The sequence below is a fragment of the Pleurodeles waltl genome, chromosome 3_1, assembly GCF_031143425.1.
Source record: "Pleurodeles waltl isolate 20211129_DDA chromosome 3_1, aPleWal1.hap1.20221129, whole genome shotgun sequence".
NCBI lineage: Eukaryota > Metazoa > Chordata > Amphibia > Caudata > Salamandridae > Pleurodeles > Pleurodeles waltl.
The window spans coordinates 1,010,272,631-1,010,288,339 of record NC_090440.1 but is presented as its reverse complement, the minus strand read 5'-3'; the positions used below and the strand labels follow the sequence as shown (position 1 = coordinate 1,010,288,339).

The following is a 15,709-nucleotide window of genomic DNA, read 5'->3' as shown; positions in this document are numbered from 1 at the left end:
CTCTTGGCCAACCCTCTCCAGTCCCCTTGGTCTTCCAGACTTTGGTTGGCCTTTCTACATCTTATCTTCTTCACCCTGGTTCTGGTACCCAAGATGATTACTCTGCCCTTCTTGGTAATCTGAGCCCTTTTCCTTTACGTTCTCCAAGCTTGTCACTCTGATTTTCTTTTTGGCATCCAGATTTTCGTTGATGAGGCCACACTGCCAAGGACAGAAATGAAAACCTAGTAGAAACAGGACCCTGCAGACGTAAAACATTGCTTAGGGTATTAAAAACAAAACTACCATTCCCTTAAAACATGGTCCAATTAACAACTATGCCTGAAACCCACTTTACTGGGTGAATAGCATGAAAAATTGTGTTTATTATGCTGGCAGCTGAGTGAATAGTGCCTTTGGACAGCTCTTTCTGTACATTACCCAGATGCATTGCTTACTTGTCTCCTGCATTCACTTCCTCTGTTCCACAGAGGCCCCATTACTGTGTCTCAGTCAGTTGACCTCCTTCAAGTCTCTCAATATAATCTGCCCCGATAACCAATCCTATACTATAAGGGTTTCTCCCTCTCTGGCTAAGATATCATGTATCGCTCTGCATTCCGTGTTTTTTGCTGGTTGTCATCACTGCTGTGTTGCCAGGTCTCAAATACAAAGCAAGCATAATCCCCTTAAACTAAAAACTGGCAAAGGACCTCCTGTAATAAGTTCAAAGTGACCTCGGTCCTTAAAAATCATCAAAAGGAAGTTCATGAACGTAAGAAACAATGTATTCTAAAACATAAGGAAGCCATTTATCTAACCTGCTTTAAACCCACACTCATTTGTCTTTGCAGACAGGTAAATATTTTTCGACTGCAGCACAAAATATTTGTGTGCAAATCCTAGTGCTGCAGAAACAGAAGTTTGATTCATACATTTCTTATTTTAATAATATATTAACAGAAAGATATTTATTCACAATTAAGTTCACAGTTTTTTGTCTTTAAACAATCTAGTTTAATTCATGCACTTACCTTTGCACATATTTTTGTACATGTGTATATGCACTTACTATCAAATGCTTCACACATGCTGTATCCCTTTACCAGATGGCCACTACCCTACCACTAACTGTGGTCCCTTTTTTCATGTCTGGCTAAATAAAGATCTCTGTCACACTATTTATCTGGCCACTTATCAAATAGTAAATAATCTCTACAATTTAGTTTGAAGCTGCATCAGTTTCAGATAAGTAGCTGGCCGCTTACTAAATAACAGAGATTATGTACTATTTTGCGATCTGCTGGTAAACATTAGAGATTATGCCCTATTGGCCAGCTGGATAAATAGCCTCTTCCATAGAATTATGGGGCTGAGAAACTTTGCTGTGCCTCCTGTTTTAGAATTAGAGTCTGCCAATATTTTGAAACATCTATATCTTTCAGCATCTTAGTGCTAGATATACCACTCAAAGGCCTTAAGGCAAGGGGGCACAGAAAAACCAGAGAGGGGTATGATCCGTGGAAGAAATTTGGATGTGGGCCCACAACTAGGTATGGCATATACAAAGCAGGACCTGTTGGAACCTCTTGATAGCTGTAATCTCTGTAAAAATGGATTGTGAGAGCTAGATGCTACTGCCTACCTTTTAAAATAAGGCCCCCTATAGCAGAGCTTGGCAAGAGGCTCTGGGTTGGTTTCACATGAACATTTGCGTAACCTTCATCTTATATTGATGACCACATTTAGGTCATACATATAAAAGTTTGCAATCAAGACATTAACCCTCTAATACTTAAATTTTCAATGCATTGCTCGAAGAAAGCAAATTCCTTTGCACACTAAAATGTAATCATATTGTAGACCTTCTGAAAAAACAACACTTGAGCCTTTGGGCATCCAAAGAACGGCATCCAAATTACCCTTCTTGGGAAATACTATTAGAAGAACATGAGTTATCATTTGGGAAAATAATAAGTAAAGAAAATGTGTGAGGTTCAACACAGAAGTGCAATAAATAAACCTTGTCTCCATCCACGGTAACCATTGCACACAGCTAAAAGGCTTAAAATAAGGAAAAGTATGTGAAGAACATAGCAGTTCCACAGCAGTTAAAACATCAAAACACAATACTGTTAAAATCCAACAACCAATTTCTAGAAATAGAGAACATTTTAATTAGAACAAAATGCAAATAAGGCTGAAATTCAGTAAAAGAAACTTGAGATATTTTTTTTAATGTTTTAGAGCAAACAGTAACAAGAAAAAATACAGCACTAATACAAAGTCAATGTTCGTGGTTACTCAGAACCTATTTGCAATTTCAGGCTGACCACAATAGAGTGGAAGTCGAATATACCAAATGGGTCTTCACAGTCATAGTCTTTGCCTTCTGACTCAGAGTCTAGCATGGAAGTCAACATCCCCTGGAGCAAGGTTGAAGGCTTTATCCAGCAAAGTCATCTCAAAGTTGGATAGCTGATGCATGAGGTCGAGCTGAAGCATTTGGTTATGGCTGCAAAATCTCAAAGTGAGGAAACAAAAATGTTCTGCCCACGAAAGTCTTTTAATCAATTGGACACTTTTCACTCTTTCACTCAATAAAGATTTATACCTTTGAACTTAGGGCCAAATATAGGGTTTGGCAGATGGAGTAAAGGCAGACAGGGTAGTGAAAGATGTTAAGTCAGCCACCCTGCCTTTGTTCTGTCTGCCAAATGTAGAGATGTCTTCGAGCCCCACTGACATCTTCATACAGTTGCAGTAACTGCCATAATGATGGTTCCTGTCAGTGTAGGAAAAGCTTGATGAATGCTCCTTCATACATGATCATGGGCCGTCAATTTATTCCAAAAGTTTTCTTATTTTTAAAAAACAAACTCTCAAAATGAGAGTTTGTTTTTCAAAAATAAAAAAATCTCATGAACCCCACATCATGGAAGTTATTTCCCATAGTGTGTGGGGTCATTTTCCTTTTTTGACGGGATATACATGGGGTTGATGGACAGTGAAGAAAGCCATTCATACCCCCCACTCTAACTAGAGCAGATGGTAAGATGATTTATCTCCAATGGCCTCAACTACCTTCTGTCACCTGAGGAAGGTTTATGCTGACATAGCAAATCTCACTCCATCCGCCTAAACCTGGTAGTTCTCCAACATCTAAACAGGCAGAAAATTAAAGATTTGATGGCGAGGGTACTCTTTCACTATTACAACAGATTACCTTCCTTTACAAACTCTAAATCAGCCTTTAAGTATCTTTTTTGGAGCTTAAAATCTTTCTGCAGGGCAAGCCAGAAAGCTGTATCTGGCGGAGCCATCTAGAAAGTAGATACCGTTGACACAAGGTCTTGCTGAAGTTCTGCACATCTTGGAACTGCAGAAGTTTTTTAAGTGTGAACTTTTCCGATTTTTTGGAGTAGTTCATCTTCATCTCTGCTAAGGCTCACAGGACCTAGAGCCAGCACTCAGAGAGCAGGACTCATTCAAGCGGAGGCAACTAGCATTGTCCAGTCTAGGTCCATTTTCTACTAGTCAGATAGTAACTCCAACACAAAGGCCTTTTATAGTTTGCTGTGTCCCCATAGTCACACAGAAGGTTTTGACCCTTGGAGTCCACCTCTCAGTCCTGGGTCCAAATGGGAACAGGTCCAGTCTTTCAGGTCTTCCTACAGGTCACAGACTGCAGGTCCAATCCTCTCCTGTTTTTTTCTGCAGATAGAGATGTGCTTTGATGTGCTTTGGGAGAGCTGCCACTTTTGTAGGATTCAATAAACAGTGGGAGTGACTCCTGGACACTCCCTAAGCAATGAGCAAAAAGTTCCCAAGGGAAAACCTTCCTTCTGTTACAACATATGCTGTTTGCCTTACTGGCAACTATTCTACAGTGCACTATTCCTAGGCAAATCCAACATGCAGAACCTGCCTGAACCTGGGGAAGGCAAGTAGCCAAGCTAGGGGTGTGTCTATGAAATTGGTAGTGTCCTCCTCAACCACAGCAAACTGGTCCTAGGACAAGGGTGTATCCCACTGGGTTTTGGCAGGATGGCAACACTGTGGCTCAGAATCAAAAAGTCTATTTTCTCTGAATCCCCCTTCATACTTAACTATGAATGGCAGGCCCCACTCTGGTTTCATTCAATTTAATTAAGTACCTGAATCCTCCCCAACTACCCTTCCTGAGAAGCCATTATTTCTGCTCTGGGATCAGTTTTCAGGCAACATTAAAAGGAAAGCACTGACTGAGGCAGATTATGGCATGTTTCTGCTAATTAGTTTAATAGAGCTTCAGGCAGGCAAAGTCCATTTTTTAAAAGTTGCTTTTCCTGTATTTGTGTTAAAATCCAGCTTCACCGTTTAATTGATTTAAAATAAATAATGCAAATGGTGGTTGAATAATTTGTGTAGATTATCCCAAAGCAAAGATAGGAAAAATAGTATTTTAATTATACATTGCTTATTCTCATAAGATCAGCTACAGCCCTGTACCATGAAAATAGCATTTTAGGGAACTGAACTTGCCAGCATGAAATTCTTTCATGTATCACTTTTAAATGCTAGGCACCCTACCTTGAGGGCTACAAGGCCTATATAGGGGTGATTCACTTAATATTTAAATGTAGGGTTCCTTCCTGTCAAAAAGGGGCTTTTTGACAAGTTTCCCTGTAAGTTAAAAATTGCAGCAGTCACGCTTCACATACAGCCCTGGAGCCAGTTTGTTTGTGTTAATTTAGTGGATGCCACAATAGGTTCTGCAGTCCACAGGTGACATATAACTTTCAGTGCTATTGGTATATTTTACTACACCATATGCTAAGCTGACAGTTTTCCCACCCGCTAGCTAGCCCCTATTTGTGCCAGTTGGGGATTATTCAATGTTACCATGTTTTAGAGGTCAGATCATAAACAATGTGAACTGGTCAATGGTAGCCCATTGTACAGAGTTAAAAACTGTAATAGTAGTCAGCAAGTAATAGCAGTGACCATGCAAAAAGTGGCATTTACTAACAACCATTACAAAAGTTTTTACAATACAACACCTGGCCCTCTTATTTTTAAATGATTACCAAACAGGATTTCTGAACGAACTGCAGCATGGAACCAGCAACGATAGCAATACTTGAAAACATACTCAGTACCAATGATAGAGATGACTCATTTCTCATCAGCTATGATAAGCATTTGAAACTGTAAAACATGCAGGTGTGCTGACCATATTAGCTAACAGAATTAGAACTGAAGGTGAAGTGCCAAATTGTTCTCCTCCTTCCTATCACTAAGATCTCAATTTTTTTAAATGAAAATATTAAAATCTCCGACTCCCCCACAGAAATGTATGGTCCTCCAAGGTTCTACATCATCCATCTAAGGGCACAATCACTCATCAGTATTCAGATGGTACCCAAATGTACTTACAAATCTCCAACACATTGAACATAGAAACTCTAAAATACTTCCATGTAAAATAACAAACTAAATTAAGTTGGGAAACTAAGCACAAATTTAACATAAACATGATTACTATAGTCAAGAGAATCACCTCCAGTAGTACAGTTTTGGCTTTACATACACTCCTTTCTAGGTATCTCCCTCACATTAGCAGAATTACTGGGATTTATCATCAACCAGAAATTAACTATGTAAGGACAGTGCAATACCTCATATCTCAGCTATTCACATAGCCTCATACCAACTCTTCCTCAGGAAGCTCATGGCCAATAACCCACTAGCTTACCATAACAGTGGTACATTATCTGGTGCTATCTTCCTTTAATGATGGCATTGATATCTTAGCTAATTTTCTTAAAGCCTCCATAGTAACTCTCAAAGCCATTGTATAGGCTGCACCATGGCTGGTCAAATGTACAAACAAGTGAGACTGTTGTATGCTCATTTTAAGAGACCTCATCTGGTTTTCGCATGACACCAGAATTCACTACAAAATAGAATGCATCTTGCACAAGGCACTTCATTGTGATTTGCCACTTACCCAAGAAGAAAACTCTACCAGAGGGTAAGGAAACACAAGAGGTAATTCTACTCTTGAAAGCCCCATGATAACAAAAATCAAAAACTCCCAACCAAGCCTTCTTCTGTCAGGCCTCCAACACATGAATTAGCCTTCCTCAAAGATCTAAGTCAACTTAAACCACAGAGCCTTCTGTACGCACTGGAAAATCACTATCTTGTTAGCTAATCCTTTGTAATCTTTTGTTCTATGTGAAGGCTTCCACTGTCCTTTTAGTGAGGCCCATACTATATAAATGCCACAGTAAAATAAAAGAGAATAGGGTATCTCTATCAGTTATAGGTCATCCAATGAGGTGTTCCCTGAGGGTTGTAGAAGGACCATCTTCATTTCATTCAATCATACCAATGAAAATTTGTAATGATATTGCTATGGTCATGATCAGAGTAATTATCTGTACTTTGTCTATCATGAAAATGAATTGTACGTAGGCACACCCCACCTGCAGATAAGTCTGCATAGGGATGTCTACAGGTTTACCAGATTTAGGCATGCATGGTAAAAGTATGATCATTTTGCTTTTTTGAAGTTATACATGTTGGCAGCTGACACCTGCCTCATACATGTGTTATTTGTTCATGCAGACATCAGCTTTTCACTGCTAGTTGAGCTGGTCTTACTATTGCTGCATTCCTTTAACCATTAACACCTGTTGTGTCACTGGGGCCTGTAAGGCATGGCAAGTTTGTGTGTGCTGTCACTGGATGGGCACCAAAAGAATTGTTCAAAGATACCATCCAGGGATCTGTTTGATGACTGCAATTTCCTAAACGCACTAATGATGTTGCAGTTCCAGAGTGCTCAGTGGTCACTGACAGTTTCCTTCACCTCCACATGGCTCTGGGCACTCAGGTTCACAATAATCTTGTTTTTTGTAAGGGTGTGTGTGACAAATTGGGTTGTTAGTTGACTGGGGTGTGAGCCCTGGTCAAGCAGCAACCACAATTTATGTCAGGGTAAGGCACAAGCAAACCCCAAATTAGACTGCGCTCACCCTCTGGTAGGTTGGCATAGAGCAGTTAGGCTTAACTTGAAGGCCATATGTAAAGTATTTGTGCAACACTTCAAACAGTAACACAGTGAAAACACCACATGAAAAGGATCCCATGCCAGTTTAGAATAACAGAACTTAAATTATTTAATAAATAAAACAAGACCAAAATGACAAGAATCCAAAAAGTAGAACTTGAATTATGAATTTTGAAGAACAAAATGTAAAATAGTGCTTAAAAGCAAAAAGCACCAACCAGGGATATTTTGTTTTGACGGACCAGGACAAAGTCAAAAGTTCAGACCAACTATGATGGAGAACAGGCCAGCAACAGGACCCAGTTAGGGCAGCTAAACCAAAGTACCTAAATCCTGGTTGCGAAGCATTGAGTGGGCCTGAAATCAATCAATCAATCAATCATTAAATTTATAAAGCGCTATGTACCCGTTAGGGTTTCAAGGCGCTGGGGGGGGGGCAGCTGCTATTGGTCGAAGAGCCAGGTCTTGAGGAGTCTCCTGAAGGTGAGGAGGTCCTGGGTCTGGCGCAGGGGGGTCGGGAGGGAGTTCCAGGTCTTGGCTGCGAGGTAGGAGAAGGATCTGCCGCCGGAGGTCTTGCGTTGGAATCAGGGAGCGAGGGTGAGGTTGGCAGAGCGTAGTTGGCGGGAGGGGACGTAGAAGTTGAGTCTGTTGTTCAGGTAGGCGGGTCCGGCATTGTGTAGTGCTTTGTGCGTGTGGGTGAGGAGTTTAAAGGTGATCCTCTTGTCCACGGGGAGCCAGTGGAGGTCCTTCAGGTGGTGGGAGATGTGGCATCGGCGGGGTATGTCGAGGATCAGGCGGGCGGATGCGTTCCGGATGCGTTGGAGTCGTTGGATGTCTTTTGCTGGGATGCCTGTGTAGAGTGCGTTGCCGTAGTCAAGTCTGCTACTGACGAGGGCCTGGGTCACCGTTTTTCTGGTTTCCGTCAGGATCCACTTGTAGATTCTACGGAGCATGCAAAGGGTATTGAAGCAGGAGGAGGAGACTGCGTTGACCTGTTTGGACATGGTGAGGGCGGAGTCGAGGATGAAGCTGAGGTTGCGTGCGTGTTTTGCTGGAGTAGGGGGGGGTCCCAGCACGGTAGGCCACCAGGAGTCGTCCCAGGCCGAGGGGGTGCGTCCGAGGATGAGGACTTCTGTCTTGTCGGAGTTTAATTTCAGGCGGCTGTTTCTCATCCACTCGGCGATAGATTTCAATCCCTCATGGAGGTTGGCTTTGGCGGTGTGTGGGTCAGTGGTGAGGGAGAGGATGAGCTGGGTGTCGTCGGCCTAGGAGAGGATGCTGAGGTTGTGCTGACGGGCCAGTTGTGCGAGGGGTGCCATGTAGACGTTGAACAGCGTTGGGCTTAGCGAGGAGCCTTGGGGGACGCCGCAGATGAGGTTGGTGGCTTCGGAGCGGAAGGGTGAGAGTCGGACTCTCTGGGTTCTGCCGGAGAGGAATGAGGAGATCCAGTTGAGGGCTTTGTCTTGTATTCCGGCTTCATGGAGACGAGTTAGTAGGGTGCGGTGGCAGACCGTATCGAAGGCAGCGGAGAGGTCGAGGAGGATGAGTGCTGAAGTTTCGCCGTTGTCCATTTGCTGTCTGATGTCATCTGTGGCGGCGAGGAGCGCAGTCTCGGTGCTGTGATTGCGTCTGAATCCAGATTGGGAGGGGTCTATGATGGAGTTGTCCTCGAGGTAGTGGGTGAGCTGGGCGTTGACGATCTTCTCGATGACCTTCGCTGGGAAGGGGAGGAGGGAGATCGGGCGGAGGTTTTTGAGGTCGTTGAGGTCAGCCTTGGGTTTCTTGAGGAGGGCTTGGATGTCGGCGTGCTTCCAGCTGTCCGGGAAGGTCGCAGTATCGAAGGATAGGTTGATGATCTTACGAAATTGGGGGGCGATGGTGGAGTCGGCTTTGTTGTAGACGTGGTGTGGGCAGGGGTCTGAGGGGGATCCTGAGTGGATGGAGTTCATGGTCTTTTGGGTTTCGGCGTCATCTACATGGGTCCAGGTGGTGAGGCGGTCGGCGTAGGAGGAGTTGTCAGGGGTGGGGTCTGCCGGAGGTGTGGCGGCGATTTTCTGGTTAAAGAAGGTGGAGCGTGCGTCGCAGAGTTTCTGGGATGGTGGGACGTCGTTGACGTTGGTGCTGGGGTTGGAGAGCTCCTTCACAATGCAGAAGAGCTCCTTGCTGTCGTGTGCGTTGTTGTTTAGGCGTTCTGCGAAGTGGGAGTGTTTGGCGAGTCGGATAAGTTGGTGGTGCTTGCGGGTGGCTTCCTTTTGGGTTGCCAGGCTGTCGGGTGTGCGCTCGAGAAGCCATTTTTTCTTACGTTTCTGGCAGGTGCGTTTGGAGGTGATCAGTTCGTCTGTGAACCAGGCTGCTTTTTTCTTTTCTTGGTTGACGGTGGGCCTCTTGAGTGGTGCGAGGGTGTTGGCGCAGAGATGCTTCACACAGCTGGGGCAATGTGTTGGTTCTGAGATTCAGCAAAGCTGCTGTGCGAAATCCTGATTTATTGACATTGAGGATCCTTGTTGATGGGACTTGTGATGCGAAGGCCACTGTCAAAGATGCAGGTTAAGACGGTGCATTGGTTCCGATCCATGTAGTAGAGGCAATGCAGACGTTTGGCCTTGTCGTTAAGACTACTGTCGATGACCGATGCGAGTAGCTCACGCCAGGGAAAGCATTGGTCAGTGGCGGTTCCGAAAGCAATGCGCTGGTCCCAAGATGCGGCAATGCAAGTCTGTTGCGCCCCTTCTGACCCACACAGTAGCAGTTATGTGCCAGTTCTGCTCCATGCAACAGCGGCGATGTGGCGATTCTGCTCCCACAGCAGAGGCTACATCAGTTCAGTTGCAGCAAGCAACTTAGGCCCACTTCTAAGGGTCCAGGAATCGGGTGGCACCACTTGGCATGGCAGACTCACAGATAGCAGAGTTCACATGCAGATGCAAGATGGTTGGAAGTCATTTATTTTCCATGAGACTTCAGATCAGGAGGACAGCCACTAGCTCTTGGAGTCACACTGGCTTCTGGGTTGGAGAGATGTAGGTCCAGTCCTTCTCATCCCCAGGCAAGAGGGCAGCAGGTCAGCACAGCAAACCAGAAGTACAGCAGAGTAGCAGTCCAGCAGAGTGGCAGTCCTTTAGCAGCACAACTGTCCTTCTTCCAGAGGTGTACTGAAGTGGTGGTGTCAGAGGCCCAGTACTTATGCCCAGTTGTTCCTGTGAAGTAGGGGAGACTTCAAAGACATGCCTTTAAAGTCCAGAGAGTCCCTGCCCTTCCTACCTTGGCTCCAGAATCACTGAAGGGGGGGCTTATGCAGCCCTTTGTGTGTGGACAGGAAACAGCCTATTCAGCTGCAGGCTGTGCCCAACTCATCCCTCCTGTTCTGCCCAGGATGGCCCCATTGTGTGTCGCTGTCTAGGAGGAATTCACAAAGCCCAGCGATCACCCCCCACCCCAGGCATACGATCAGAGACAGAGAGCAGGCACCAATTGACTAAAGTAAGAAAATGGCAACTTTCTAAAATTGCCATTTTCATAATTACAATTATACAATAAGTTAGTATTTTAAATTGTGATTCCAGAGAAACACAATTTAGAGGGGTACTACCTTCCCATTTGGGAATTACACTTATAAGATAAAATAAGGTAATTCCTAGGTTAACCTATGGGAGAGATAGCCCTTGCAGCGATGAAAAATGAATTTAAGAGGTTTTCTCCACCTGTACATATAGAAGACAACAGCACATGTCCAACTTATTAGGTACACTGCACTCTGCTCCTGGGGCTGTCTAGGGCCTGCATAAGGGGGGCTTTATATGTATTATAAAGGAAGGTTTGGGCCTGACAAAAGGTTCAAGTTTCCAGGTCGCCACTGCAGCTTAAATTGGACACACGGGCTATGTAATGGTAGGCCTCGGACATATTTAAATCGTCACTTAGGTGGGTGGCACAATCAGTGCTGCAGACCCACTAGTAACCTTTAATTTACAGGCCCTGAGCACATGTAGTACACTTAACTAGGGACTAATAAGTAAATTAAATATGCCATTTAGGTATATGCCAATCTGCTCATGTTTTAAGGAGAGAGCACAAGCACTTTAGCACTGGTTAGCAGTGATAAAGTGCAGAGTCCTAAAGCCAACAAAAATGAATTCAGCAAAAAAGGGGAGGAAAAAGCAAAAGTATTTGTGTGACTTGCTTTCACACATGTGCACAAACGTTTGGCAAAATTATGCAAGAACTTAGATAGTGCAAACAACACAATTGCCACAAAAGTCAAATGCTCGTATTCTGTTTGCTCATGTTGTTACCACACTGCAGTGCTATAATTTTTGTCATGAACTGTGGCATAATTAGGTGGCATGTCATAATTGCATCATGCAAAATTCCACACATTATGCACCTTATGCTAGGGTATTTTAAACTTGAAATTTAAAAGGCATATGTTGGCTCAAGTTAACAGCTACAATATAGTTTGATATTGCTTATCCTTTGCTGCCTGGCTCTTTTCTCAATATTTTCAGCCCTTTACGTTGGTTTCTGTGTAGCAAAGATCATTTTTTGATTACCTGATTGGCTTGTGTGCAGTTGTTTGGCTTCATCAGCTAGTTGATATTGAACATTATTTTGAATGGAACAGCCCTGTGGTTTGTACAAGGAAAGCCCAAATAATCTATTGTTTAATTTGCTTTTCCACTGAATGATGAAATAGGTGTATTTGGGATCTTTGGCCAATTTGTGTAGTTCTAGTGACCTTAGTGGTTTTTGATGGAGAATGAGGATAGTAGAGCTTGTACATTAGCTTGTAATACACCTGTAGTAGGAGTCTGTAGTGTTTGATGGGGTAAGTGAATGTTAATATTAAGACCGTCTAGATATGGCATCTAGGAAAGAACTGGCAGTGTAACACTGTGTTTATGTCCTGGGCAGTAGTCTGGAAATGTGTGGTATCTTGAAATGCAGCATAGTGTGTTGCCATTAAGAAATTCAGACTATGTTTTGAAAAGAATGCTAGGCCATCACTGAGATGAGCAATTCTGTACTCTCTCAGGATGGAGTAGCTATTTACAAATCAAAATGCCCTTAGATTAAATAAAACTAAGGTGAAGTTGTGTTCATCTAGGTTAATGGGGTCCTTATGCTATAAGACAGTGCATCTTATTCCATTGTCTCCATTGGCTGATTGTTTTTATTTTATGTTTGCTGTCTGTTATTCATTTAGTGTAACTACTTCTTTTAGTGACCTTAGTTTACTTAGCAATTGTACTGGGGAACTGATCATACCCACTACTTATGCAAGGCAGAGGTTTCACACAACACTTTGAGGGTCATTACCACCCCGGCGGTCGGCGTTAATGTGGCGGTAAGTACCACCATCAAGTGGTGATACTTACCACCATATTATAAACCCAACCCGCAAATGAACCACTCCGACCGCCACATCGGTAAAAGCCACCGGGCTGGAGATTTCCATCTCCAGCCCGGCGGCTGCCATTGTTCTGCCTGCGGGATTATGACCCTGCCTTTTACCATGGTTTCCGTGGCATTAGTAACACCACGAAAACCATGGCGGTAGGCCATATAAGTGACAGGGAATTCCTTCCCTGTCACTGATAGGGATCTCCCTCCCTCCTCACCATTTACCCCCCACCCCATCCTACCTCTCCAAACACTGCCACCCCGTCTACATTTACACCCCCTTCACACACACACACACACACACATACACACACCCATTCCCACATGCTTACACACATGCATACATCCATTCACACACACATCCGCACACACTTACAATCATACATGCAGACATGCATTAACATAACAGAACATACATGCACTCACACCTCCATACATGCACACACAAATTCAACACACAACACACACCCGCATCCACGCACACACAAACTTTCACACACTCCCACACACACACACACAACACCTCCCTCCCCTGTCAGAGACCCGACTTCCCTGGATCCAGGGGGCCTTTCGGCAGGAGACAAGACGCAGCGCTGCTACCGCCAGCAGAACACCGCCAGGTCGCATTATTGGTCATAATGTGGCTGGTGGCAGTCTACTGTTGTGGCGCTGCTGGTGGCAGCAGCGCCATCTTACCGCCATCTGCCAGCATGGCTACAGCTGAATTTCTGCCCTTCTTGTGGCAGAAATCCGGCTGCCGGTCATAGTATGGCGGACGGCTGGTAGCTGCAGCGACGGTCTTTTGGCGCCCGTCGCTGCCGCGGTAGGCAGAATTTACTGCCGAAGTTAAAATGAGGGCCTTTGTGATAATTATATCTGGGTTGGATCAATCACAGAGATTTGTTTTCTTTTTGTTAGAATATTGGATAGGCTTGATTGGCCACTGTGCCACACATGTGTTTTCTTAGTGGCCTTCAGTTAGGTGGCTGCTTCAGCACAAGATGGACTGTCATCACCCAGTGGTTTCTACATGGTCTTACTCTGGTTGTGGTCTCCTGCAATGTGTCTGATTGAATATTTTTTGGAGGTGCATAGTTGTTTTGTTTGATTCCTGCTTGAGCCAGTATTTGAGGTATACATAATGAACTCAGATATGTTGATTGTGAAGACCACACAACATAACCAATACTTTCGCTGTGAATCACTAGTGTGTATCCTGTGAATGAGATTTAATAAGTTATATGCATAATGCTCTTCAGGAATGGGTGTGCAACAGGAGGTAGGGGATTTTATCATAGTGAGAGGACAAAATGAAGAAGTAAATTTATAGAGCAGTCCAGTCTTAAAATTATACAAAGCCAGCTATGTGGACCAAATTTATTAATCGTTTTACCCAGTATTAAGCTAGACACAAGGCTGCCCTTTTCTGATTTATGGTAATCCTAACATTATTGACCTGATTTAAAGTGGGTTCCCTGACATAATCTATACTTAAAATTGGCTTTCATGACTTAAACAAGATCTAATATTTTTCTAATCCAGGAAAACAACTTTGACAAATCAGACCCTCTTAATTGGCTTAATACAGTCTTAAGTATGTCTTCAGTCTGGATCTCTCCTTCATCATTAGCGTAATAATTATCATTTCCATGTATGTTTTATCAGTTCCATTGCATGATCCCTTCATCATTGGTGTGTTCATTTTTTGAATAAACAAAGAATAATTATTTCTGAAGTTACGAGATCACAAAGTTTGCAAGCATTAGGAATACATTGCAAGAAAACAAAAGCCCTATCTACAGTTTGTCATTCACAGACTAAAATTTGTCTTTTATTTGCATCATAGAAAACTTGTCCCATTTTGTTTCAATAAATGAGTATTTTTAGAGAGCGTTGTCACTTCTTCAGTTAACAGATTTGTTCATAACTGTGTATAAGTACTGTTGAAATATATGTTTAAATTAAGAACTTAAAGATAACATTTGTTGATGAATATTTTCAAAAGTAGTTGAGAACATGCAATGTGTTTTTCAGCCAACCAGAGATGATCGTGGATGGATTATTAGTCCTTTGGGGCGCAATCCATGGTGGACAATGGTAATTGCTTTTGTTCCTGCGTTACTTTGCACCATTCTTATATTTATGGATCAGCAAATTACTGCTGTTATTATTAACAGAAAGGAACATAAACTTAAGGTAAGTTTCTTTGACTATGAATTATACTTTCGATTTTTTATCCTTTTTAACAGGCTTTTAAAAGGGTTGTATGACAATATTGAGTGTCAAAATAATGTCAGATAAGCATATTGTGAGAAAAAACATAAATGACTATAACATTCCCTTGCTAACCCCTAAAATATCATCATCCAAAACATTGGAAAATCAACAATACCGGAAACAAAAATATAGACTAACAAATATTGAATGCAGTAATGCAACAAAATAAATAACAATAACAATGTATTAAAAACTATAATTTCATTATCAATTAGAAAGGAAATACTTGAAAGAAAGACAATAAAATACTACAGGCCTGATTGAGATCTTGGCAGATTAGTTTCTCTCTCACAACGGTGGTAGATATCCCATCTGCTGAAATATAAATCCCATTATATTGTAAGACACAAAATAAATATTTAATATTTATAAGAAAATAATAAGTGCAACAGATAATACAAGTCTAACTTTAGTTAGCATCTTCTAAATAAAGTATTATTTATAAAAGTAACATTAATTACAACTTAAACCAAAACAATTCAAACAGCTACCAAATAGGAAAACAGAACTCAATAAAAAGAGTGTAAATACAGAACAAGCCAAACACACATAGTGCAACACAGATAGCCCACAGCAGAAGAGACCAACACTTTGCCCAAGTGTAAGCCCTCCAGCACCTTGGAATCCCACACTACAGGAGGAAAGGAAGGGCAGGAATGGTAACTAAAGAATTATAGTAAACTCCAAATAAATAAACATACATGTTGTCTAATAAATAAATGCATTTTCATTTGTAATATATTTCCAATACAGATTTAAAAGTGTGAACCTTCTAAAACCAACTGCAAAAAACACGAAACAGCTGTGAAGTGCTGCACAGACCAGCAAAAGCAATGGAAGTACAAAGTGCAAAATAACTCTTACCTTATGGGCCTATGCATTTTTTAAATTAAATACAGATTTCTTAAAGCATTCACTGATTCCAAAGTGCCCAATATAGCAACATACACACTTTTAAATAACTGGACCCCCCCCACACATACACTGATGCCT

General features: G+C 42.5%; 1 protein-coding gene across 13 annotated transcripts in view; it reads left to right on the top strand.

Moving 5' to 3' along the window:
* The window catches only part of SLC4A10 (solute carrier family 4 member 10), a 1,044,586-nt gene that overhangs the window by 882,036 nt on the left and 146,841 nt on the right, over positions 1-15,709 (top strand). For all 13 annotated transcript variants that reach the window (XM_069224249.1, XM_069224250.1, XM_069224244.1 and 10 more), the window contains exon 18: positions 14,474-14,635. In XM_069224249.1, the coding sequence (XP_069080350.1) occupies positions 14,474-14,635 (162 nt within the window). The remainder of the gene's footprint in view (positions 1-14,473; positions 14,636-15,709) is intronic.